At 37.4% G+C, this 27,802-nt stretch overlaps 1 protein-coding gene across 1 annotated transcript in view; it reads left to right on the forward strand.

Annotated features, from left to right (window-relative positions):
• cac (cacophony) overlaps nucleotides 1-27,802 on the forward strand; it is a 778,098-nt gene that overhangs the window by 668,905 nt on the left and 81,391 nt on the right. The window contains 3 exon segments of the mRNA XM_068225468.1: nucleotides 2,657-2,692; nucleotides 7,776-7,935; nucleotides 22,527-22,547. Coding sequence (XP_068081569.1) covers nucleotides 2,657-2,692; nucleotides 7,776-7,935; nucleotides 22,527-22,547 — 217 coding nt within the window.

Consider the following 27,802-nt stretch of genomic DNA (forward strand, 5'->3'; position numbering starts at 1 on the left):
GTATTTTTACAAAATTTTGAAAATTTGAACATTAATGATTTAGCTGTTCCACAGACAACATTGACAAGATATTGGCCTAATTCATAACTGCACTTAAAATTTGATCGTCACTTAAAATCTTACAGATTCAAAAGAGGTAGAATTGATGGAGTGACAAACATTTATCATTTCTGTATGCATATTCAGCAAGCCACATCTCTGGAATTTATTTTACTGGTAAAGGTGTAAACTGATATTGTATAAATCAGGGCAAGACAGGTTTGTGCTCTGTGACATCACAGGCTTACATCTCAGTGTGTTAATACTCTTGGCATTGAGTAGGAAAAAAGGAAAAGAAAAGTATTAGAGAAGAATAAAATTAGTCCAATAAGGCTGCCATATTCACTCACCCATTCCAAACGCAATGACATATTATCTCTAAAGTACTACTTTCACAGCTAGTCATGTTACATTTACACCACCTGTCCTGGTCTGGAATACAGTTTAATGTATTCATGAATCATAGTAAAACACTTGGTCAGTTTATGCAGAGGTACTGTATTCAGTTAATGAATCATCCAGGCATGCAGCATATTGATACAGGAATATCAAAACAGTGATGAAATGGTATGAAAACATATGAAAAATTCAGGATCAACTTACCACGCTCAGAGCTGTGAAGAGCTCTTGTCAGTTGGTCAGCTGCTAGCTCCTTGCCTGCTTTCCACACTTTGATCATTGTAAGACAATATGATGTTTACAGTAAAAGAGGAAAGGCTGATGCAAATGAGGGATAAGTGTTTAAATGTTGATTTTGGTGAAAACAAGCAGGTGATTACTTAAGTTTTCTCATGGTTTGACTATAGTATATTTAGCCTTCTCAGGCTTATATAAACATATTAACGTATATCTATTTTCTTATTAAGAGATACATTATGATGAAGTACATTTGAATATTATTTCATTCTTTGAGTCTACACGTCCACATTATACACCACACTGGAGAAGTTACCTTTGCTTTCTATGTTAGGGATAATCTGGAAGGAAATCATTCAAAAATGAGATAGAAGCTCCAATTAACTAATTTTACAATTACTAATATTCCAGTCCTTACAGATGAAACATTTAATCTTTTACCTGTTTGAGTGGGATGGAGAGAAACCTGATCTAGGTTTGTGAAAGCCACCAAAAATAAATAAATATAAACACTGCCTAATAATATCACACTTTCATATCTCTAGGTTTTGATCACAAGTATTTTTCTATAGTGCATTTCCAGGGAGTAACAGAAGAAGTTGACAGCATAATATATAGTTATAAAAACAGATAACTTATTTTTAAAGAAATAAAGCTCTTATATTACTAATTGGGATATATAGTAATTCTTTCATTGTTTAATACTACAAAAGCTTTATAAATCTGTTCAAACATGTAAGTATTTATAAGCTTGATATAAGCTTTGTGGAATTTGTTATATCCTTTTAAGGAAGAGCATGTGGTGACAAGGAAGAAAAGCCTGACGCAATATGTATACAATAGTATTAATGAATGTCAGCACTTTTGTTACTTGATGTCATTTGTGTGTAGTTTATTTCCTTCTTTAATTACAACTGTCCCTGGAAATGTTATGTTTTCTTTTTTACTTTACTGGTCATGGCTTTAATAAAAATATGTACTATGTGAAACAAAATTGTGACTGTGTGAATGTTTTAGTTGATATAATATTTGTACATATACAGACAAGTACACAAAAACAAATATGATCAAATAAGCCAGCTTAGCTTGTGCTAATGTTATGGGCTGTCCTAGCGATGGTGTCCCTATCCCTCCCCATGTTCACCATATAGATAGAAAGCAGACAAGTTTCCTTCAATATATCTCAGAACTTTCACTCAAAGACTGGATATGTATTTTATTGTATTGTATGTTAGAAACCTAGGTGGGTCACTGTCGGCAGGATGAGTGTCGCTCTAGTGTGTCGGTGTTGGTATCAATGTGCTAGAAGCAGTGTGTAGTATTTAGATGTTAGTGCAGAAACAACACTACATCCCTGCAGCAACCCACTTTGTAGAACTTGTTAAGGACTAAGATAGTAGTCTTGCTTACATCAATAGTCTTGCTGACAAGTAAGATGGAATTTTAGTTCTGTTCAACTTCACGCCTGTCATGTTACATTGGCTTGTCTACTTTTGATGGCTGGTTGGGACATGACAGGTTACTGAGCTGGGAGAGGATGTGTAGAGTGTGTTCTGTGGAAGGATGCACCATTTATTAGTTAGAGTAGTTCAGTGAAGATTGGGCAAGTGCACCATTGCTGAGTTTATATCCAGAGGAATTAACAGTGCCTCTGACATTACTTTTTAAAGGTTTGTCAGTTTAAAAGATATGTTTCAGAAATGTTCTTCTTTTTATTGGATGATATTTCATTTAAAAAGAAGACCCATTTTCCAACTAATTGAAATCCTGATATTCCGTAAACTCAGTGTCACTTTATTTTGAAACAATTGATTGTTCTTTTTATAATTTGAAATAATTATGTTTGAAATGGTTTTATTCTTCTATTGGTCATCCTTTGCAAAAGATGGGAATTTACATATATATGTTGTTGTAACTCAGCTTTGGTGTGTTGGCCATTACTGGAGGTTAGTGTTCCAATAATATGTGTGTTTGGTTTCAGGGGTTTGGTGGTCATAGTCCCTCCAATAATGAGGCGGTAGTATTCTTTATATAGACATTTCACTATTCCAATTTCTTGTAGAGAACAAAAAAAATTCTTTTCCATTTTTCACTATTTTTCTTACTCCTTAGCATACTTATTTAAAAGATGATTGAGATCTGTATGAACAAAGATTTAGATCTCTAAGATTTGTTTTAAACTTGCATATTTGTAGTTGTGTCAAAACTACATACCGTATTTAGTTTGTTGAAATAATAGTTTGGCCTAGATCTCTATAACTTTCCTTAAAATTTAACGATAACATATTTCCTTTGAAAAATTTAAAATTCATTCTAGTGTTACTAGTAAGTTAATATTGAGCTAGTCTCCTTTTGATAGTAGGGAAGCAACTATCTCTAGTAAAGGAATATAATTAAAATGTTACATGAAAGTTTGCTATCACCAAAGAAACCTATGCAAATTCTTTGAGATAATTAATATGTAAAAACATGATATGAGATCAATATTGTTATTTCTCTTTGTAATTTTTGTTTATTGCTTTCATGCATCATACCTGTTTAAGCAAGTTTAAACCTAGATTGCAATTTCTTTGGTATGGATCTCCTTCATCTTCCACCATGTAGATTTCTGTTTATTACATTTTCTTTAAAATTTGTTAACATTTCTTTCTTTGAATTTCTTTCTTCCTTTGGATGACTTAGAAAAATTTGTGTTAGTGCTTTTAGTATAGAGAGCACTGTTGCATCTTTTTACACTCACTCCTAATCTGTAGACCAGTTGGAGTTCCATTACTATAATAGAAGAAGAAGCAGCACATAGTTGATTTCTATAAACTTTCCAGAACATCTACAGAGGAATTCATCAATAATAAGTTATTATTTTGCCTACAGTTTATCAATGCCCCAGAAATATCCCTTTTAAATACCCCACAGATAAATAATGAAATTCATGACTTATGATGGCAGAAATATCTTAATTTATTTTCCTAGTTTTAGCACTGTAATGATTTTATGTCATTTTACATGTCACCTTCCCAATTTCTTTCATCACTAAAAGCCTTTAGTTTTCTATATTTCAACAGTATTCCTTTCAGAATGAGTTTATGTACACAGTTCTCCTATCAGCTCTCTAAAAACAAAGAAGATTCTAGAAACACTCCATATAATTAGAACTGTGAAATTAGTGTGAAGATCATACATACTTTCTAAACAAGATTCTTTAACTCTTATAATGTTGGCTCATTGATTATTATTATTCTAGTATTTTGCCTTCATAAAATAAATTTTTTGTTTAAATAATCAATATTTTGACAGAAGTCACTAATATATATCACACCTAGATCAGAATATTGCCATGGATGATATGAAGATTACTTGAAGAAAAGAGAGACCAAACAACTAAAGGAGAGTCATACAGATATATAATAAATAAACAGACCACCAAGAAGGAAGACAGGTACCCTCTGGACAAAGGAGAGGAAAGAACAACACAGCCAGAGGATGCACAATGACAGGGCGAGCATCAAAATCCACCCCAAATGCAATAGTTGAATATCATGGTCCCTAGTCGGCCTATAAGAAACAAGAAGAAGAAATAAACAAATAAATAAAAACATTATATGAGAAAAAAGAAAATGCTAAGCAAAGGAAATTTGTGAATAGAAAGGAATCACATGACACATTGATGGAAACCAGTGTTTTAATTACTGAACTAGGGCAAAAAGCTATGGAATGATCTGCTGATACTGTTTGTTCATATAACAAAGATTTGCCCTACCCCTATTAGTTTGTAGACATATTATCACAATCTTAATTGTTCATACATTGATAGCGTTCTGTGGTAAGCTTTTTGATGGTAAAATTTTAACAAATATATACATATCTTTTAGAGGCTAAAAGAAAACTTTCAGGTGTCCTTAAATTTCTCATACAGAGCTAGAAATTCATACATGATAGTATAATAAACTCTGGTGTGTTATGTGCAAATTGATTGTGCTTACCACCACAGAATTTGCATCATGTGCTTTAGATATTTATAAATAATAATAATAATAATAATAATAATAATAATAATAATAATAATAATAATAATAATAATAATAATAATAATAATAATAATAAATATGCATATATCATGTTTGCTGGCCCCTCGCAATCTAGTGATAGTGAGCCTACCTCTTAACAGGAGGCTCTAGGTTTGATTCCCATCCAAGTGAGGGGATTTTTACCTGGCTCTGAGGCCAGAAATGTGTAGAAAGTAAAAAATAATGGCCATAAGGATTTGTCGTATTGATCACTCATCACCTTGTAATCTGCAGGCCTTCAGTCTGAACAGCGGTTCCTTGCTAGGCTAATCATAAAAGATTTAAAAGTTAAAGGATTTATAAACCTTAAACATAACCTTTTTTTTTTTTTAGGAAGGTGCTGTCCATGAATATGAATTAATTCTTGTATCAAGTAGAGCAACTATTATATATCATCACCTGACGATGGAGCAAAGTCTTTGGACCACATTGTGAAATAAATAATTTAATAAAACTTGTGACTGGGAACAGTTTATAATATGGTATTTCATAAAGATTTATAAACCATCTTCTTCTAATCTACAAGATTATATTGAATATTGATGTAGGATCGAGAACTGGTCAAACCTTTTCAAGGCTTTAGACATCATTTTCTTTTTTCTCTTTCTCTCACTTCTAGGCTCTGCAAGAAAAGCTTTGCATGTTTATTGCCAAGGCACATGCATGCAGAATACAGTTTGCCCTTTCAAATTTCTGCATGTGGTAGAAATGTTGCTGCTTTATAAGTATAGCAAGAACTTCCCAAAATTCAACATGAGAGCATGTCCTGTACCTACAGTAGTTGTAGAAATAGAAAATGATCTACACCATCAAATGAAAGTAAATTTCTGCAGTTGTATTTCAGCTGCCTTTCTTCTTAATCACCAGACGTTTGTGAACTATATAAAGACAATTTTTAAATTTTTACAAAAAATGCCTGTATCAACTGGAGAGGTATTCTGATTGGTAACTCTCTACTGCGTAGCCAGTAAGGCTGGATGATCAAAACCATTTCTCCAAGGTGTATATTTTTTAATAAGTAGTTTTTGTAATGATTATGAAGCATGGTTTTCCTCCATATATATCTATTAAAAAGACACTGGGTGGTTTCATATTTTTAAAAAATTCTCTGAATGAACTGAATGAAATCATTTTAAGAAGTAATTTGAAGTGATATAGGAATATGTTAAAAGTACAACTGTTTTAGGTTTGAATGCTTTTAATTATGTTATGATTACTAGAAACAGAAATTCTATAGATGTTTAATATGAGTGTTATATAAGGTACCATAGAGATAGTTACTAGCTCTCTTATAGTTTCTAGGATTTTGTACTCTTAGATTATTATATTTGACTGAATGTCATCTGTTGTATATTTTCTTGTTGTGAATGGCAGGAATGTATGATAATTACCATCAACCTCTTCTTACACAGAGGAGATTGATGGATGTGGCCTCTGCCCTGGCTAAGTTGATCTTTGAAAGTTCCAATTATTATACTCACAGTTTGGAGATAATAGCTCTTACAAATGTTTTTCAAATGTTCTTCTTTTACCAACTATTTTTTCCTTCCGGTTATCAACTTCTTTGCTTACCCTGTCAGATGTGTCATTTTATGAGTTAACGACTATGTAGATGTGCCCCTTTCATTAACTAAATTAAAATTAACTAATTTTTAATGTTTCCCCTATGTTGAGAAAATTTTTCAATAAGTTTTCACAGAGTCTATGAATTATTCAACTGGTAGAGAAATACTTTAAAATTCATGTTCCATTGCAATGATACAACAATGAATTTGCTATCTTCAATAACCTCAACTGACACATCTAGTGAAATTTATGCTAATTTTTAAAATTAGAAGAGATTCCCACTCGAAAACTCTAGACTGACTACATTAAACATTGAAAAATATGATTTCAAATGTGTTATTCCCGTATCCTATTGTTCAGTGAAGCCCCTTTCTTATTAAGTAACCCTTACTTATTCTATTACAGTACTGAAGGAGGCAAAAATTAATCAGCAAAGTAACCTTTTCAAGTTCTGATAAAAAATTTCAACCACCTTCATTTATCCTGTTTAATCATAATAGCTGCCTCTGTGGATCAGTGGTAGAGTGTCGGCCTCCGGATCCCAAGATAGCGGGTTCAAACCCGGCAGAGGTAGTCGGATTTTTGAAGGGCGGAAGAAAGTCCATTCGACACTCCATGTCATACGATGTCGGCATGTAAAAGATCTCTGGTGACACATTTAGTGTTTACCCTACAAAATTCATTAAATCTCAGCCATAGACGCCCAAGAGAGTTTCGGTTTACTCGGTCTGCCATCTAGTGGGTCTAGAGTAAAACAGAATGTCGAAATTGACAAGCAGACAGTCAGATGGCATTAAATTGAAATGTCTGCACATGGTAGCTGAGGCCATACGATTATTATTATTATTATTATTATTATTATTATTATTATTATTATTATTATTATTATTATTATTATTATTATTATTATTATTATTATTATTATTATTATTATTATTATAGATTTTAAATATGACAGGATTTGTAAACCATTTGTGTTCTTCTAATCTACAAGGTTACGTTGAATAACTATCCAGTTGATGCAGGACGAGAACTGGCAAAATCTTTTCAGTTACAAATTGATTCAACTACCTGCATTAACATGTCTCAGCTCAATGTCAAAGAACAAGGTTATTCTGATGCATCACATTTGATAGCAGCAGAATTATGCCTTTGGAAAAGTGGTTGTTTTGCTATATGCTTATAAGACATCCAAATAATAATTTTCACTTCCTTCACTTTACAGCGACCTACGTATGATGGTCCAGTCAATATTGAGTTTTGGGAAGGGCTTTTTGAGACAGTCTGACATCAGCTTGATTCATTTTGAGTTTAACTAGAAAACTGAAAAAAAGCCAACATATGAGTTCATATTTTAGTGTAAGTAAGGTACTGTCCAGTAGCTAGGGTAGAGTTCACAGGTATGCAAGTGTGTGTATGTATGAGTGGGTGAGTGGGATATGTAACATTGCAAAGTTATTTTGTGGACAGCGGTCATCATTTTTTAACTGCCTGATGGATATGGCGGGCCAATGGACGGGTACGGGCGCTGGCACAGGCACCTCCCGAACGGGGAGCCTAGAGCCTGATCTGGCAGAGGAACAGGGTCTACTGTCCCGTCGTAATACGCAACGCAAGATTGGAAGGTAAAGTGGATATCTTAATTACTGTATGTTAGAAGTTGAGAGTTTTAACCCTTAAACAGAAACATTAATCTTTTTCACTATTTTAGACACTGTAATTCATCCAATGTAATAAACAAAAAGTCTTTCTGTGTTAATATTCCCATAAGATAAACAATATTTATTAAATGATCCTGATTCGTTCAATTTCCATCCTATCTTTCTAAGAGTAAACAAGCACTTCTTTTAAATTGCTATAGTTTGCTTTTTTTTTAACACCTTCGTGCTTTACCAGTTTACCATACATAGCCTCTTCAAGATATACAGAAAGTCGTTCGGTTTGTGTCCAACCGATTGCACAACACTATTGCCACCTGGTGGACCTATAGATCTGCTGCTATGAGCAGTGCTGCATCTGACCTTGTAAGTTTGTGAGTGTCATGAAATGGCTCCAAAAATCAACCATTATTGGGAAGGGTATGTTATGGGCATTTTCCATGCTTCTTTTTCATACACACGCATAGTGAAACGCACCTGGTGGGGTCAAAATAGAAGTCAGTCATCACAATGGATTAAACATACATCTACCACTGGTAGTAGTCACATTCAGATGATTACATACAATAACATTGATGCCAAGGGATGCAGCAACTTTATTCGACACTCCTGCGACTGTTTCCTACATGAGTTTGTGATTGCTGCAGGATTAAGTTTTGTGGGCAAGTTGATGATATATAAGGTTGAAAAAAATATGAAAGTGAATACAAGATACTTCCAGAAATCCATTATGACACCTGTCTCTCAGACAGACATCCCACCATTGTATGGAGGTGACTCAAACCCCGTGCAGATCCATGTGGACAAGACTTCACGTAATACCGTCAGACACTCTGCATTTTTACCAGGAGGAATTAGGCATGTAATTCTGTTTCAAGACATTCTTGTGACAAGCCCTGATGCTAGTCCAGTGGATTTCTTTGCATTTGAAATGTTGAAAAGGCATCTCCAACATCTCTGTCCATGCAATGTGGATGGCCTAAGGAAAGCTTGTAGGAAGGAATGTGACAGAAGTTCCATGCTTCTTCTCCACTGAGTTTGCTTCAATGGAAACTTCACTGTCGGGCAATAGTGTATGGTGCTGGGGGTCAAATAGAATATGACCAGTGGTGGTGACTGGGTATCTTGTCAGGTGATTACTAAGGTTCGGAAGTTAAGATTGACCTCAATAAGTCATATTTCTTTCCTAAGCTCATTTTACCCAAAATCTGAAAAAATAAGTGTGAAAGATGGGTCCCTGACCCCTTCTAAAGCAATTCAGTGTTGCATATAAATGCATATTTCAGCCATTTTTATTGTTTTGGTCATGTTTTGCTCATTTTAATGATATAAGGCCATAGTTGGTTAAAATTTCAGCATATGATGCTAAAACTACATTTTTCTGGCCTCCTGTAACACTGTCCCTGAGCACTTTCTTCGTTACATGAAGTTCAGCAAGTTTATTATGAAGGTAGTCAATTGGCTTGTCAGCTGCAGAGCCATGCATCATTTGGAGATGTTTTAATTTCCATGGTTTTATACATTCATTAGACAAAACGGCACCATACAACACACATTGGAGATTCTGATTAGATCCAATATTCAGTACAGTAAATGTCAGTAGAGGTATTTATTGTCATATTTACGTTTCTGCACTTGTTGAACAGTTTTCTGGTATGCAGATCAGGTTTTCAGAGGCTGTAGTCTTCTTCTTCTTCCCAATACATTTCTGCTTATGCAGGTCATTCACAGAGGCTCTTCCTGTCTTCTCTTTTTTCCCACATTCTATTGTTCATCACTGTCTGCCAGTGTAGTCCTCTCTGATTTACGTCATCCTCCACCTGATCCCTCCATCTCGTACATGGTCTTCCAATTGGTCTTCTTCCAGATTCTGTCCATTCCGGAGCTCTTCTTGGTAATCTTTCTTGTCCCATTCCTTTGACGTGGCCGAATCATTTCAGTCTATTTCTCTCCATAGTTTCTTTTAGAGGGTTGATCTGTAGCGTGTTTCGTATGGTTTCATTTCTTATCTTGCCCCTCCTTGTTTTACCCAAGATCCCTCGCAGAAAGTGCATCTCTGTCGCTTGTAATCTACTCAGATCTCTTTCTGTCCAAGTCCAACATTCTGATCCATAGGTCAATATTGGAAAATAATATGATTTATATATCATGATTTTTGTTTTGGTAAGTGCGGTACTTTCCAATTTCTAATTATACCTTATACCTAGTAATAAAATTTTGAGCAATTTCCTATCCTCTCCAAAATTTCTTCCTTGATGTTTCCTTTCCCAGTTAGCTTACTTCATAGGTATTTAAAAGCATCCTTTATTTTTTTGTTTTCTCTACTAATTTTCATTACCTCACTTTTTGTTAAACTTATTTCCATGCCTGCTTCTTCAATTGCCCTCTGCCAGATATTTAGTTGTTCTTCCAATTTTTGTTCAGTTTCTTCCCATATCATTACATCATCTGCATATGCTATGACTTTCATATCATTTGCTGTTGACCCTTGGCGAACTTTCCTCATAATGTTTTCCATCACTATATAAAAGAGCACTGGTGAGAGTACAATTCCTTGTCGAACTCCTCTGTCTGTTCTAAACCATTCTGATTTTTTGCCATCTATTATAACACTGTTTGGACATTTGTTATACATGTTTCTAATTCTGAATTGCATTTTTCTTGACAGTTCCATTCTATTCAGCCCTTGCCATATCTCTTCTCTTCTAACCATGTCATAAGCCTTTTGTATATCTATGAATGCAACTGGGATGTCTTTCCAAAATTCCCATTTCTTTTCTACTATTTGTCTAGCTGTAAATATGGCATCAGTGTTTGATCTTCCAGGTCTAAATCCTTGTTGTTCTTCTCTTAATTGGGAATCTGTCTTGTTCTTGATTTTTTGTAAGGTTATCTTTTCATAAATATTCATGCAATGACACAGTAATGCTATTCCTCCGTAATTCTTCCCCTTTTTAACTTTTTTAAAAATAGATACAATAATTACCCTTGTTGAATCATCAGGAATCTCTCCGTCGGTCCATACTGTCTTCATTATTCTATACAGCCACTGCATTCCAGTAGGTCCTGCAGCTTTAATCATTTCTACTATGATGTCATCTATTACAGGAGCTTTGCCATTTTTCATTTCTAATACAGCTTTTTCTACATCTGACATTTGTAGATCTTCTTTTCCTATTTCATCTGATCGTTTATTCGTCCCTTCCACTGTAATAGTGATATTTATTTCAACTTCATCTGTTTCCTTTGGTTCATTTGTTTCATTTTGTTCTTCATATAGATTTTAGAAGTATTCTTTCCATACTTGCAAAACTTCTTTTACATCCCACACAGGTTTTCCATCTTTGTTGATATGACTTTTGATGTATTTTCTTTTTGCTTCCTTCTGTTACCTAATATACGGTATAATATTTTCTTGTCATTCTAATCCTTCTCTTCTATCTCTTTTGTAAATTTTTCCGAGGGCATCTTTTTAGCCAATGCTATCATTTTCCTTGCTGCTCTGCTTAGTCATTTCATTTGTTTCTATTATGTTCCCTTCTGTTTCTGAACCATTCTCTCCACACATTATTCTTCTTTTTGACTGCATCTGCAATTCTCTCATTCCACCATGGAGTTTCTTTGTGTCTGACTTTTGTTGATGTCCTTTCACAGGTTTCTTCTGCTGCTACCGGGCGAGTTGGCCGTGCGCGTAGAGGCGTGCGGCTGTGAGCTTGCATCCGGGAGATAGTAGGTTCAAATCCCACTATCGGCAGCCCTGAAGATGGTTTTCTGTGGTTTCCCATTTTCATTCCCATTAAGGCCACGGCCGATTCCTTCCAACTCCTAGGCCTTTCCTATCCCATCGTCGCCATAAGACCTATCTGTGTCGGTGCGACGTAAAGCCCCTAGCAAAAAAAAAAAACTTCTGCTGCTTTGATTAAAGTCTGTTTGGACCTTTTCCATTCTTCCTCAGCATCCTTCCTCTCATCTTTAGGAAGTTGAGTTTTAATCCTTTCCCTATATATCTCTTGGATTTATGTCCGGGTCCATGGCTAAATGGTTAGCGTGCTGGCCTTTGGTCACAGGGGTCCCGGGTTCGATTCCCGGCAGGGTCAGGAATTTTAACCATCAGTGGTTAATTTTGCACGGGGGGGTGGGTGTATGTGTTGTCTTCATCATCATTTCATCCTCATCATGATGCGCAGGTCACCTACGGGAGTCAAATCAAAAGACTTGCACTTGGCAAGGCGAACATGTCCTCTGACACTCCTGGCACTAAAAGCCATACGCCATTTCATTTCTTACATTTATCTGTCGTTTAGTTTCCAGCATTTTATTTTTGCCTGTCTTTTTCCCCCATATTTACCCCTTCTGAATTTCATCAGTGTCCCCACCAATAGTCTGTGGTCACCATCAAGATTAATGCTGGGTATCACTTTCACGTCTGTCATGCATCTTTTGATTTCTTCCGTTATTATTATATAATCAGTTATGGATTTCTGTTGCAAGTTCCAACTGTATCTGGTAAACTTGTGACTATCTCTTTTCTTATACCATCCATTACCATTTATTTCTCAGGCACATGTCTAATAACATCTCCCCTTCATCATTTCTGTGATCTTCTCCGTGGCTTCCTATAACTTGTTTCATATCCTCCTGTATCATTCCCAATTCTAGCATTGAAGTCTCCTATAATCACAGTCTTGTTAGATGTTACAGCATCCTCCAGTTTAGTGATGAACTCTTCCTTTCCATCTACTTCACAACCTATTTGAGGAGCATAAACCTGGATTATATCAAGGATATTTCCTTCCATCATTAACTGAACTTTAATTATTCTGTCGCAAACATAATCCACGTTGAGTACTTTGTTGGCCAGTTCTTTAGTCATTATTATTGCAACACCATTTCTTCTTTTGTCTCTTCCTGACAACCACATTTTATATCCCCTCACCAGCACCTTACTGTAACTTATTTCACTTAGTCCCATTATTGGTATGTTTCTCTCTCTCATTATCCGTGTGATTTCTTGAATTCTTTCATCCTTTTCTAGAGGAATATTAGCACAACCTGAGCTACAAATACTTAGGGGAGGTTTTGTGCCTATGATCATAGTGCATAACAAAATATTAACTCAGAGATCCATGATAGGCCTAGCAAGCCAGTGGTAGCGTATTATATCGCTTTCAACAATCAAACGAAGGCTGTAGTACTTATGATAATTACTGGAAACTCAGCAGGGCATTTTCTGATATTGGAAGCAGTTAAAACTGCACCAATGAAGACTCAGAAAATTTAACATTGATTGTAGGTATTCTTGCATATAGTAAGGTTAACATAGCTTTGTCCCATCATATTTGATACGTGAAAAATGTTGTCTCATTTGGTTTTCTCTTCAAAGATTTTTTATTTGAAAATACAAAATACTTTGTATATCAGGTCAGTATTCAGATTTAACTCTAGATCCCAATATTTTTATTCAGTGTAGTAGTATAGACGCTATGATTATAGGCTCAAAACCTCCTCTAAGTATTTGTAGCTCAGGTTGTGCTAATATTCCTCCATTATTCCTGTTCTCAAATCTGACTTATGGCTGTCATATAATTGATGTTGAATTTATCAACACATCTTGGAGATGTTACATTTATTAAATTAGACGTTGAACAAATCCTTGCTGTAGGATGGACTGAACATAGTAGTTCTTCTTGGCAAGCCCATATTCTTGTGTTTTTGAAAGAAAATCCCAGAAAATATTTCATTATAGACTATTCTATAATCTAAATTGTTTCATCTTCTTGAATGTTAATCCCATTCATAGCATACAAAACAAAAATAGCCAAATATTCCTTCTAGCTCAGTCGACCTTCAAAACACTTCTTATAAAATCCACATTCAGACATGCAGGTCGCTCGTGCACCTCAGAAAGAAAGACCTGCACCAGGCAAGCTGAACATGTCCTCGGACACTCACAGCACTAAAAGCCATATGATAAGTAAGTCCCAATCCGGAAAAGCATGTAGTAGATATTAACATTTTACCTGGGTACCTTTCAGGTCTAAGAACGGAGTTTTGCTTTCTAAAGAAGAAAGAATACCAGTATTGAACCTGAAAATTTGTAAAGAACATGACCAAAATGTTGAAAGGTTCATGGAGGCTGAAAATGCAAGAGAGAGACAATCTGATAGCAGTGCATTCACCTAGCCATCTGATATTATAAAAGTACACACACTGATCTTGCTCGTGGCATTGTTTCTTGACAGGGGTTACTGAAGAGTAGTCGAAATGTTGGTATACTGTATTTAAATGCCAACACCACCTAAAATCCCACAAGAAGTCCAGCAATAGTCAGAGACAATAGCTGTGAATGTTTATATGTATTTTGGATTACCCAGTTCCTTTGACCTCTCATCTCAACAAAGAGCATTGAACATATTTTCACTTGACTCAAAGTGGATCCTTCAATCTTTTGAAAGCAATAAATGTACCATGCAAGTTGGCTATGCAATATGGTTCCTTAGCTGTAAGCTTGTGTTTAAGAGAGAGTGAGTTTGAGCCCCTCTATTGGCTGCTCTGGAGATGGTTTTTCCATAGTATTACAGTTTCACAGCTGTTCCTTAATTAAGGCCTCTGCCACTTTCTATCCCTAGCCTTTCCCCTAATATTGACACTAAAGCACTGTATGTGTTAGTGCAACATTAAACTACTAGCAAAGAGATAAGTGTTTTCATGTTCTGCTATAAACATTCACAGCTATTGTCTCTGACTATTGCTGGACTTCTTGTGGGATTTTAGGTTGTGTTGGCATTTAAATACAGTATACCAACATTTCAACTACTCTTCAGTAACCTTTGCCCAGACACAATGCCACGAGCAAGATCAGTGTGTGTACTTTTATAATATCAGATGGCTAGGTGAATGCACTGCTGTCAGATTGTCTCTCTCTTGCATTGGTGCTTGACAAGACTTGTGCAGTGTGACTGTGTGTCATAACATGACAAGCACAGGTTGCAAACTCTACTAATCTGTATCTTTTATCCTTTCTTGTTGAATCAGTTTTATTATCTGCTTTACATCGCACTGACAAAGATATGTTGTACAGCGACGATGGGATAGGAAAGGGCTAGGAGTGGGGAGAAAGCGGCCATGACCTTAATTAAGGTACAGCCCCAACATTTGCCTGGTGTGAAAATGGGAAACTGTGGAAAACCATCTTCATGGCTGTTGAATCAGTCAATAACTTTCTGGTAGAAATATGGATGATATTGTGAGTGATTGCCAGAAACATGGTTTTCTCAAATTGTGTGTCATGACCAAGGAACAGGGGAGTGTGGTCTGGAACTGCATATTTTTCTGGTTAGGTAAAACAACAACAACACTTCTGTTTCTTCATTCTGGTGTTAATACTATGTCCGGTGGTCGCAATATAAACATTCACATATGTATCACGAATATGGTACATGGCCTGCCCTTGTAAAAGGTTCTGAGGGTCTTTAATCGAGTATAACTGCTGCTGTATTTTTCTTGTGGTTGTAAAGGCCGTCTTTAGGTTTTGGTGTTTTAAATATTTGCAATCTTGTTTTTAGTTATTGGGATATATGAAGGAAAAAAATGCCTTTCTGTCATGTATCTCTTCCCCTTTATTCACAGAGCATGGGGGAGACTCAACAGTCCTCTTAATCTACACTGCCTGACAAAAAATATGAAGCACCCAGAATAAATGGTCGGATGTCAATGTAACTTCGTACGCATACACATCATCGGCGGGTATGTAAGTGATTAGAGTTGCAATTCTCTGTGACAGGTAGAATGGCCACCAGAATGCATTAGTGTTATTACCAGGCCTGGTAGGGTATATAAGGGGTGTGAACAGCATCTTGAGAGATCACTGTGAAGGACATGGAGATGCTGCGTACACGTGTGAGATAGCATTATCAGTACCTAAAAGAGTTTGAAAAGGGGCCTCATTGTGGGTCTCCACTTGGCCGTCTGGTCAAATTGTGCAATGGGGCATTAGGATGTGATAGTGGCCCGATGTTGGACTGCATTGGAACATGAGGGCAGGCACACTCATTGTCAAGGTTCTGGTTAACCACATCTGACCACCACAAGGAAGGATCACCATATTGTGCACCAAACACATCGTAACCCCTTCACATCTGTGCCTGCCATCCAAGAACAAGTAATGGACTCCCTGCAACATTCTGTGTCATCCCGCACCATTGGTCGGAGACTACTGTAGCAGCTGATGGACTAATGAATTACTGTCCCATGCGTAGGCTGCTGCTAACACCACAACAAAAACAGCTGCATTTCGAGTGGTGCTGTGACCGGGAAGCATCACTACCCTGGCTGACCATCATCTGCGAGTATGGTGGCAACCTGGGGAGAGGTCCCATTCTTCCAATGTTTTGGAGAGCCAAGATGGTGTTATTCCTAGCTGCATGGTGTGGGGAGCCATCGAGTATAACTTCAGGTCACGGCTGGTAGTGATTGAGGGAACTCTGATGGCACAATTGTATGTCATGGACATCCTGCGTAATCATGTGTTACCTCTCATGTGATAATACCGTGCTGCCATTTTTCAACTGGACAATGCTCGTCCACACATGGCATGTGTCTCTATGAACTGCTTGCATGATGTTGAAGTAGTCCCATGTCCAGCAAGATCCCCAGATCTGTCTCCGATAGAAAGAACATGTGTAGGACCAGCTCGGACATCAACACCATCCCATTGCCAGTATCCAGGATACCAAGGGCCAATTATAATAGTTGTGGGCCAGCTTGCCTCAGGAGAGGATACAATGTCTTTATGATACCCTTCCCAACCAAATCATTGAATGCATCCAGGCCAGAGGGGGTGCAATGTCATAGTGATAAGTGGCCTCGTACTGCCAAGTTCTTTGTAAATTTGACTCGATTTTGTAATCATTGAAATAACAAATAACCCCTCTCAACATGTGAAATTTCATTTCATTCCCTCCTTCCCTTCAGGGTGCTTCAATTGTTTTTGTTAGGTAGTGTAATTTTGCAGTATCTGTTAGCTTTTAACACTCAAAAAGAAGAGGAAGATGCTCCATTCATTTCCACTCTGGTATAGATTTGTTGAGAGATAACACTTTTTCTCAAACAATGTACTCATCATTGTGTGTTTCAATTTGGCTGGAATCCTTACTGACAGAGTGATTGCTGTGGGTTGGTGTCCTGAACACTCTGTGGGCTAGGTGGTTGTGCTTGACATCCAGGAATGGACATTCTCCCTCTATTTCTCTGGCCATTATGAACTGAAGTTTGGGGTAGATACTGTTGAGAGATTGAAGAAAATCGAACAGCATTTCTTTATCATATAGCAATGGGAAGGATTATTAACCTCATAACTATACCATATATACTGTAACTATACAATGCTTGTCCACATATGGCATGTGTCTGTATGAACTGCCTGCATGATGTTAAGTTAATCCCATGTCCAGCAAGATCCCCAGATCTGTATCTGACAGAAAGAACATATGTAGGACCAGCTCAGACATAAACACCATCCCAGTGCCAGTATCCAGTATGTCAAGGACCAATTATAGTAGTTGTGGGCCAGCTTGCCTCAGTAGAGGATACAATGGCTTTATGATACCCTTCCCAACCAAATTAGTCTCCATTGTGCACTTATGAAACATCTCTATGGAAAAATTGTTGATGACTGTCTTAATGATGTGGTGACTCCATGAATTTTGTTCATTACCGGACACTAGATCATATTTCACAACACTAAATAACACTAATATGAGAGAGGACTAGGCTGAGTAGCTCAGAAGGTAGAGCGCTGGTCTTCTTAGCTCATGTTGACAAGTTTGATACTGGCTCAGACAGGTAGAATTTACAGGTGCTCAAGTACACCGGCCTCATGTTGGAGGATTTACTGGCATGTAAAAAAAAAAAACCACCTATGGGGCAACATTCCAACATCTTGGCATCTCCAGAAACCATAAAAGAAGTTCGTGAGATGTAAAATCAAATTGATAGCAGCACCACAACTACCCAATCTTCCCATTGCACCTCCATTGACTTAACACGAAAGTCCCATTGATTGTTCACTAAAACTTCATCAGGCCGTGAACAGAATTGCTTAGCTGTTGAAAAGAAAGTCTTACAAAATTGCAGACACTACTTCGTCAGGACACATTTTACTTTGATAACCATTCAGTTCAGTTCATGTTTGGTTTTAAGGGAAAAAATAGGGTAAGGATACCATACTTTGATACCTCTCAGAACAGTTGTCCTCATATATTAAAAACAATATACATTGTTGTTAAAAATTATTTGTACTGCAGATTTATTATCTAGATCAGTGGTCCACAAAGTGGGGGGCATACCCCCTTTGGGGCATGTGGAGAGGCATCTAGAGGTTGGACAGGGGGGTGTCTAACATTGGGAGCTCATATGACGATACAAACTTCATTCCGCTTTGGAACATTTATTGCTATCCTCCGATTCTCAGTACAGTAAGCCAGGCAAGAAGCTCTTCTACTCCAATTCAGAACTAATATCCTTTCATGGAAACACACTACCTTACTTACAAGAACAATAATGTACAACGGGTGATTGTTTGGTCCGCGCTGTCAATATATTATTAATATTTGAATAATTTTTACGTACATGTTTTGGGAGTCTTAACTCCCTTCATCAGCATATTTACATCAAAATCTACCTTACCCAAGTCTCAAGATACATCACCTTATCATATTAATATTAAGCATTGTCCTGTATAACCTCTCTCTAGACCACTATATGTACACTTTGCTTTTTGTATAATAATGCCTGCTGTAACCCAACACGTAAGACATGGAACATATTTAAAAACACTCTTGAATAGTCCACTCATTCCTCCTATCCTTTACACTCTTACAACATGTATCATCACCCTGGATGGATCCATTAGCTGAGTCAGCCACTGATAAAATGTTACTTGTCACTGCTTGTATTGTTGCTGCCACTAGGAATCTATCATCTTAATGTCCAATTTGACATCCTTTGAAGTTAATGCCCTTTATAGGTTGCATTGATTTGTTCATAGTTGTATACATATTAAAAATTTTGCCATGTATATGCCGTCAGGTTAGATGACATTTGCTCGATTGTTGCAGGACCGGACTTTTTAAATCAGAGCGGAACAAACCTCCTGTTATGTTTCTGCAAATGCTCCTCTAGTACTATAAAAAAGAATAAAGAAAAGCTATGTTTCCTAGTTAAAATGTATGTTAAAATAGAATTTGTCCAACTCTACAGTTTTCAGTTTGAATAAGGTTATAAATGCAACAGTTAAAATACACTGGTAATGTAATCAAATAAAAGAAACAATTGCGATGATCATTCTCAGCGACAAACGAACACTGAAAGGTAAGAAAACCATCAGGGCAGAGGAGTTTAAAAGTAAATGGGCCTGCCTTAATTGATTTTCTTGTGGATGAAGTCCATTCGCCGCTCCTTTTGCTCAGCAAAGTGGTTTATGACAAGCTCATTGAAGTCATTTGTGGCCAAGAGCTTCTTTTTAATGGAAAACATAGCTAACATGCACAGTCAGTCTTCCTTCGTTGTATTCCTACCAAAGGTTTTTATTCTTTTCAAAGCTGAAAAGCACCTTTCACTCTCAGATGTTGTCATAGGAATCGTGCAAATAATTCTTAAAAGTTTTACTGTCTCAGGTAACACTGTCATGAGATTATTTTCACAAATGCAGGAGAGAAGTGTAACAGTACCAGATGCATTGTCAAAATTATGCCTACTATATAAAACTTTTAATTCCTACCTGAGTTCAAGTTGATTCAAACCGGGCGAGTTGGCCGTGCGCATAGAGGCGTGCGGCTGTGAGCTTGCATCCGGGAGATAGTAGGTTCGAATCCCACTATCGGCAGCCCTGAAGATGGTTTTCCGTGGTTTCCCATTTTCACACCAGGCATATGCTGGGGCTGTACCTTAATTAAGGCCATGGCCGATTCCTTCCAACTCCTAGGCCTTTCCTATCCCATCGTCGCCATAAGACCTATCTGTGTCGGTGCGACGTAAAGCCCCTAGCAAAAAAAAAAGAAGTTGATTCAAAGTGAATAACTTAGCAACCATTTTACATTCAAAGCCAGGTAAAGACTTCCTGAATTCTGAAAATAGGCTGGGTTGAAATAGCTTTGTTGCAGATAAATGCTCATTAAAACTTAAACTATCAGCAATACCTGTTAAAGTTACATCACACACCTCTTTTGCCATGACCCGTTTGCTGCTGTCAAATTTAGCACGCTTTCCATTAGGGCCCAATTTTGAATCACATACACTGTGTTCTGTGTCGCACTGATCAAGTGAATTTCTGTTGTTCTGAATAGACGACTTGAAGGTAGACACATTTGTTAGAGCTTTAACACTGATTTAACACTGTCAATTTCCCTGTGCTGTAGTTCATTGAATAAAATATCAGCATGTGGCTTGATTTTACTAAAAAGTTCAAGCCAAAAGAGGAAATCCTGATCATTTAAAATGTTTCTCAAACCTGTTGCCTTTCTTGTTGTCGAATAGTCATTACTGTCATCATCCACAATCTTTTGTAGGCACTCAATCAGTTCATTTTTATGGACGAAGACTGTCCATGTGCCCTAAAATTCCATTTAGTAGCAGCATTTTTCGGGATATGTTTCTTAACGACCTCATCTAGCACGGCGATCCGGCTTTCATTCTTGTCTGTACTCCTGTGTGTTGCCCGCTCATCACATTTGAACCGTCATAGCTCTGAGATATTACTTTTTCAGGGGACTTATTTACCTCCAATTACTCTAGTTCGGCAAATAAAGCTTGGCTAATTCCTTCTGCAGTATGATCAATGGGCAGCACAAAGCTAATAAACCTTTCATTTATTTTGCCATTCAAATCATATCGCACAATAAAAACAAGCTGAGACAACATGGTATAGCCAGTAGTTTTTTGCCAAGTAATCTGTCCAAGAAATCTTATCGCTTATCAACTGAAGGCACATGGAATAGATTGAATCTAAAAGCTCATTCTGTATAGTTTCAGATAGTCCCAGAAAAACATGCCTGTTAGTTCTTTCAATGTGCTCCTTTAAAGTAGAGTCTAGCTTGGCCATTAAATTAACCAATCCACGAAAGATTCCACGTTTATCATATGAATCTGTTTCATCGTATCCTCACAGTGCAAGCTTAAATTTTCCATAAAACTTAATGCAGTCAATCAGTTTATGAGTATGTAACGGTTTTTTGATACGTCCTCATTGAACTGCTTTACTTTCAACCTATACGCAGTGTCCAACTGGCATCAGATGTCTACCTTACAAAGCATCGCAAACGATACTATTGTTAATATGGTTTTCACTAGATTTATGTTTTTTTTAAACTTTATCATACAAGTGTTTTAGATCCGTAACACCTGGTAATTTCCACACGAGATCACCAGAACACGTGTAGCACAAGAATGCATTTCTTGCCTCACACCCACACAACCAGTATGCATACTTGTACAATGTCCGATTAAAGGATTCTTAACCTGTGTAATATTTAAATCAGGTTTTGGAGGTCCTAGCATTTTCAGTTCTAACCTACTGTCAAAAGAAAGATGTCCTCTCTTTAAAATAGCATCCACACAATTCATTTTCAAAAGTAAGAATAAACCACCCTAAGATGTGAGCATAGTTAGTAGAAGTATGAAAATAAAATAAAGAGACATTCCAGACTTAAGTGCTGTGAGCACAACTCACCAGTTTCAACTCTAGAGCACAGCCTCAGTATTATCATCAACATCATCATCATCATCATCATGCACACATAAATTACCAACATACCGACCGCTATTACCACAAGCGCTTCCAAATCACAACTGCACAGTAAATAACAAACACCACTTTCAGAGTTCAACAGCATACAGGATAATCACCATGAATCACAAACACAAAGAAAGATTACAACCAAATGGTACAACTACTGACCAGTATCACCACACTCATTCAAGTCTTCAGCACGAAAACAAACTTATTCACTGCTGACAACCCTCACAAAATGCGGAATGCAAGCCAGAGACCCATGTTACTTCACTTTTGCAATTTTAATCAAAATTCCTTGCCTCAAATGTTACATTTCAATATAATTATTTGTTATTTTTCTTCTTAAAATATAAATAATAGGGAAAACAATGTCACAAATTATTATTTAATTTTATTGTATGCAACCATGGAGATCTGGCTGGTGTATGCTCATATAGAGGTTTGTGAGGACGTCTTTACTGCTACACTGCTACAGACTCTGCTGGGCTTAAAGCCCCCTACCGCAGCCTTCCTCCCCTGGAAACTCTCCACCAGCATGCTTTCTCCTTACATCTCAACCCCTCTCACTGGTACTATGTCCTCGGATGGAAGCTCGAGAGTCCGTAACTTATCTTTAACCTGAAAACATTTACCAGCAAACTGAGCGCTGAAAATCAGTCACCTAAGTTTGATATTGCCGAACAGTCTTCCTTATTGATGAGAATTTACAGTTTTACAATAAAATGTAATTTTCTTAGCATTATTCGAGTCCAATATTCGACTTCAAATGTTGAGAGAAAATAAAAGGACCTTTTAGTTCTCTAGGGAGAACACCATCTAAGAGTCCTTACGGGCTGGCCGCTACTGTTTGGGACAAATAATTCATGTTCCCTAAGGGAATCTATAATCCATAAAGAACAGGATGCGATTTAAGTTGTATGTTCACCTTCCACATCTGCTTCAGCTCTCGCTGATGAGGTTAATTATTCGACAAAAAGAAAAGTGTGAAAATTGTCTACAACAAGGTTTTACTAATATTCTTGTGAATAACCAGGAACAGCCACAGTGTGTTTTCTGCTTGGATATTTTAGCCATCAATAGTTTGAAACTTGTAAAATTTACAAGGCATTTCCAGGCAAAACATCCAAAACATGGAGTAAATCTATTGACTTTTCCAAGCATCACGAGTAAATGTCAAATTCTTAGTAAAGCATGTTACAGTTCCTAGGAAAGCACTAAGTTCAACTTAGAGTTTTAAACTAGCATCATTTGCTGTCACAGGTTAAAATCCATAGCCTGTTTCCAGTCATTCGACTGGGTCAGGAATGGAATTAACGAAGCCCCCATCTAGCGGCGAGGATAGGAATTGTGCCGGTTGCCGACGCAATGATTAATGAACGACAGATGAAATGAAATGATATTGGAGAGTCTTGCTGGAATGATATATGACAGGGAAAACCGGAGTACCCGGAGAAAAACCTGTCTGCCTCCGCTTTGTCCAGCACAAATCTCACATGGAGTGACCGGGATTTGAACCACAGAACCCAGCGGTGAGAGGCCGGCTGCTGCCACCTGAGCCACGGAGGCTCTTGGTGCTGTCACAGGTTACTAATTATTATTAACAGAAGTTCTGGTGAGCCAGATTTTTGTACAATCTAATATATAATGAGAGGGTGGGAGTGAGGGAAGGAAGAGTAAAGGTTGAGCGCAAGAAATTTTATGCTCCAGAACGGGAGCGAGACATTAAAAGTTTGCGGACAGCTCCAGATGTTTGGTGGGTCATAAATGTGGAAACTCCCTTTCTCAATTCAGTTTATTATAAATAAGAACGCCAAGCAAATGGCCGCGCGGTTTGGGTCACGTAGCTATCAGCTTGCGTTCGGGAGATAATGGGTTCGAACCCCACTGTCAGCAGCCCTGAAGATGGTTTTCCATGATTTCCCATTTTCATACCAGGCTGTTTACAGCCACTGTTTTTCTTCCATAGATCAAGATTTGGACATTATGCATGCTGTAAATAAAGATGCTTTACTTAATGTATATGAAAACATACCCCTAAGGAGCTGCAGCAATCAATCAGTGGTTTCAAGAGCCCCTGTGATCATTTTGGCCTCAAAAATTCAAGATCCTTGCCCAGCCTGCCACAGGGACTAGCCTTACAGAGTTCAATGTCGCTGTCTCAGACGTCATTCTGGAACAGGTAAATCACTTCTCATACCTGGGGAGCATCTTCTCTAAATGATGTACCTCAGAAGAGGATGTTGTAAACAGACTCTATGCTGCTCGTTTGGCATTTGGTTGGCTATCCAAGCAGGTCCTCTCTATATATAAAATAACTTGTCCTGACTGACTGATTCATCATCGCCGAGCCAAAACTACTGGACATAAAGAAATGAAATTTTGGAGATATATTCATATTAACATGTAGGTGCTCGCTAAGGGAGAATTTTTGGATATTCCGCTGCTAAGGGGGTTAAAAGGGGGGTTAATTTTTAAAATGATTGTATCTATATCTCAAAACTTTAAAGGTTTACAGATGTAAAAATTGGCATTTAGAATTCCTTTAAAAATAAAGAAATACATATTTTATTGTTTTCAAAAATCCCAATAGGAAGGGTGAAAAAGGGTGAAAAATGGGTTGTCTGGCTTTAATGAGGCTACTTATATTTCAGAAACTGAAGATATTACAGACCTGAAAATTCATATTTGGGATCTCCTTTAAAAATAAAGAAACATGTATTTTTTGTTTTTGGAAAATCCAAATAATGAGGGGGGGGGGTGTGTGTGAAAAGGGGGGTGAATTTTGAAAATGAGCGTATCTATATCTCATAACTTTAAAAATTTACAGATGAAAAAATTGGTATTTGGAATCTCCTTTAAAAATAAAGAAAAAAGTATTTTTTGGTTTTCGGAAAATCCTAATAGGAGGGGTGAAAAATAGTTGAATGCTTTCAATGTGGATACTTATATCTCAGAAACTGATGATATTACAGACCTGAAAATTGGTATATGGGATCTCCTTTAACAATAAAGAAACACATATTTTTTGTTTCAGGAAAATCCAGTTAATGGGGGTTAAACAGGAGTGACAAATTGGGGTTCATTTTTAGAAAGATTATATCTGCAGTGAGCCTCCGTGCTCAGACGGCAGTGCGTCGGCCTCTCACCGCTGGATACCGTGGTTCCAATCCCGGTCACTCCATGTGAGATTTGTGCTGGACAAAGCGGAGGCGGGACAGGATTTTCTCCGGGTACTCCAGTTTTCCCTGTCATCTTTCATTCCAGCAACACTCTCCATTATCATTTCATAGCATTTATCACTCATTAATAAATCACCTTGGGAGTGGCGACCCCATTGTAATAACAGCCTTTATATGTTTCATTCATTACATCCCTGACCCAGTCAATGACTGGAAAACAGGTTGTAGGTTTTCATTCATATATCTGCAGTATATCCCAGAAACGTAAAATGTTACAGACGTAAAAATTGATATTTGGAATCTCCTCTAAAAGTAAAGAAACATAGGTCATTCGTTTTTGGAAACTCCACTTAAGGGGATCTAAAAAGGGGGGGAAATTTTAAAATGAGAATTTCTACAGTATATCTCATAAACTTAACATGTTACAGAATTGAAAAATGGAATTTTTTTATCTCTAATAAAAATTAAGAAAAGTGGTTTTCTTTAGTTTTCAGAGGAACCACTTGAGTAGGGGGTAAACGTGACTGAAAGTGGGGTTGAATTCTTTTAATTTGGATACTGATATCTCAAAACTGAATATGTTACAGACGTGAAATTTGGTATTTGCTTTAAAAGTAAAGAAACACGTATTCTGGGAAAATCCAATTAAGGGGGGGGGGGGGGTGAAGGAATTGAAAAATTAATTGAATGAATTGTGTGAGGACACTTACATCTAATAAAAACTAAAGTTGTTTCAGACGTGAAAATTGCTATTAGGATCTCCTTTAAAAACAACGAAAAATGTGTTTGGGGGGGGGGGGGATCTTCTTGGGGGGCGGGAGTGAAAAGGAGTTGAACTCTTTTCATGAGGACACATATCTCAAAAACTGAAGATGTTAGAGTTGTGATAATTGGTATTTAGAATATCCTTTACTATTAAAGAAACAAGTATTTTTGGTGGAAAATTCACTTGAATTTATAGTGTGAAAGGAAGTGAAAAAAGGTAATTATGTTTATGGGGATACTTATATCTCAAAACTGTAAGTAACAGACGTTGACATTGGTATTTGGAATCTCCTTTAAACAAAAAGAAACGCACCTCCTTTTGGGGAGGGGGGGTAAATCAACTTAACGGCAGTGAGGTGAAAAAAGAGGTGAGACCAGTTGATTTTACCGTTCATAATGTAGTTATAAGGAGCGGCAGCACGCCGGCCTTCACCGCTGGGTTCCGTGGTTCAAATTCCGGTCACTCCATGTGAGATTTGTGCTGGACAAAGCGGATGCGGGACAGGTTTTTCTCTGGCCACTCCAGTTTTCCCTGTCATCATTCATTCCTGCAACACTCTCCAATGTCATTTAATTTCATTTGTCATTCATTAATCATTGCCCCAGAGGAGTGCAACAGGCCTCGGCAGCCGGCAGAATTCCTATCCTCGCCGCTAGATGAGGGCTTTATTCATTCCATTCCTGACCCAGTCAAATGACTGGAAACAGGCTGTGAAGTTTCAATGAACTTATTCTGATCATAAAACGATCATTTTTAATCTTTCCTGGGTTCGTTTTCAAGAGCCACTTTTTCCTTTGGAGAATGTTCTTAGATTATAGTAGATTCTCCTGGCATATAAATAAAAATTTAAACACATATGAAATAAATGATAGGAATGAGATTGACCATGCAAATGTTCACCTCTATAGTAAGGTCAGTAATGCACGGAAGTATGTCATTCGTTTCGCCAGAAATCCCGCGCACTTGCCTAACTGCGACAATGGTGCTGGTCACATTTTCAGCAATGACAATGGCAGCAGATGAAATTTACTGCCAAGTAGCCGTCTTGCATCTTGCTGTGGCATCCAGAATAATAATAATAATAATGATGACGATGACGTCTTGGACCGTCGTCAAAATGTGCGGACCGCGCTGGAAATGTGTCCTGGACGGGTGATGACTAAGAATGCAGTCCAGCCGCGGGTTCATTACCGCCAAGGCACCCAAGACGACACCATGTCGGATCTCCTCGAGGATTTGATCCATATTAACAATGCTTATAGGAAAAGATGGCAAAGATTTAGGGATCTAACTGACCGGGTGGAATACCTGGACGTAGCCTGGGAAGTACGAAATCGATTGCTGGAAAGAAAGATTGAAAATGGGAGGAACTTTGCCGTAATCTTTCAGAAAACCAGTCAGATCACAAATTTTGGTGGATTATATATAAAACGTAAAGCATCCAATTATAAATTTCAGTATAATACCGTAGCAAAGCACGAGTATCTTGCTAGTTAGGAATAAAGACATAACAGTTCATACCAAACTCGTGGTGTTTCTCTATGGACTTGAAACCTGAACTCTGTATTGACGTGAAATCAAGAAACTTGAATGTTTTAATCGGCAAAACCTTCGTTCAATCGTATACAGCGTGATTCAGCTGCCCCCTCCGATGTAGTTTAATGCAACCCATAATATTTACTCCATTCTGAAAACATATGACCTGCCGGTATGCTCAGACGACACAACCAGATATCTTGGTTTTTACCCCCTTACCATGATAGGACGCCGTAATGTTATACCCGTATTAAATACTGGAAGACATGCGTGTGCCTTCTAGATCATATGAACCTGACATGCCGGTGAAACACTAAATTGATATTGTGATCGCAGTAAACCTAATACTTACTATAAGCTGCCCAGTGTGCCGTACGAAACTATGGTAAAAGCATGGCAGAGAGAGCTTGCATGCCAGGTGGCAGGTTCGAGTCCGGAGCGAAGATTACAAATTTTAAAAATATTTGTTTAATACGTACTGCGTGCAATCTAAGTTCAATACCTGCTTTCATGCAAATTGCGTTTGAATGAATGTGTTTGTGGCCCTAAGAAAGGCCAATTAGTTAGCA

Source organism: Anabrus simplex, chromosome 1, assembly GCF_040414725.1.
Source record: "Anabrus simplex isolate iqAnaSimp1 chromosome 1, ASM4041472v1, whole genome shotgun sequence".
NCBI lineage: Eukaryota > Metazoa > Arthropoda > Insecta > Orthoptera > Tettigoniidae > Anabrus > Anabrus simplex.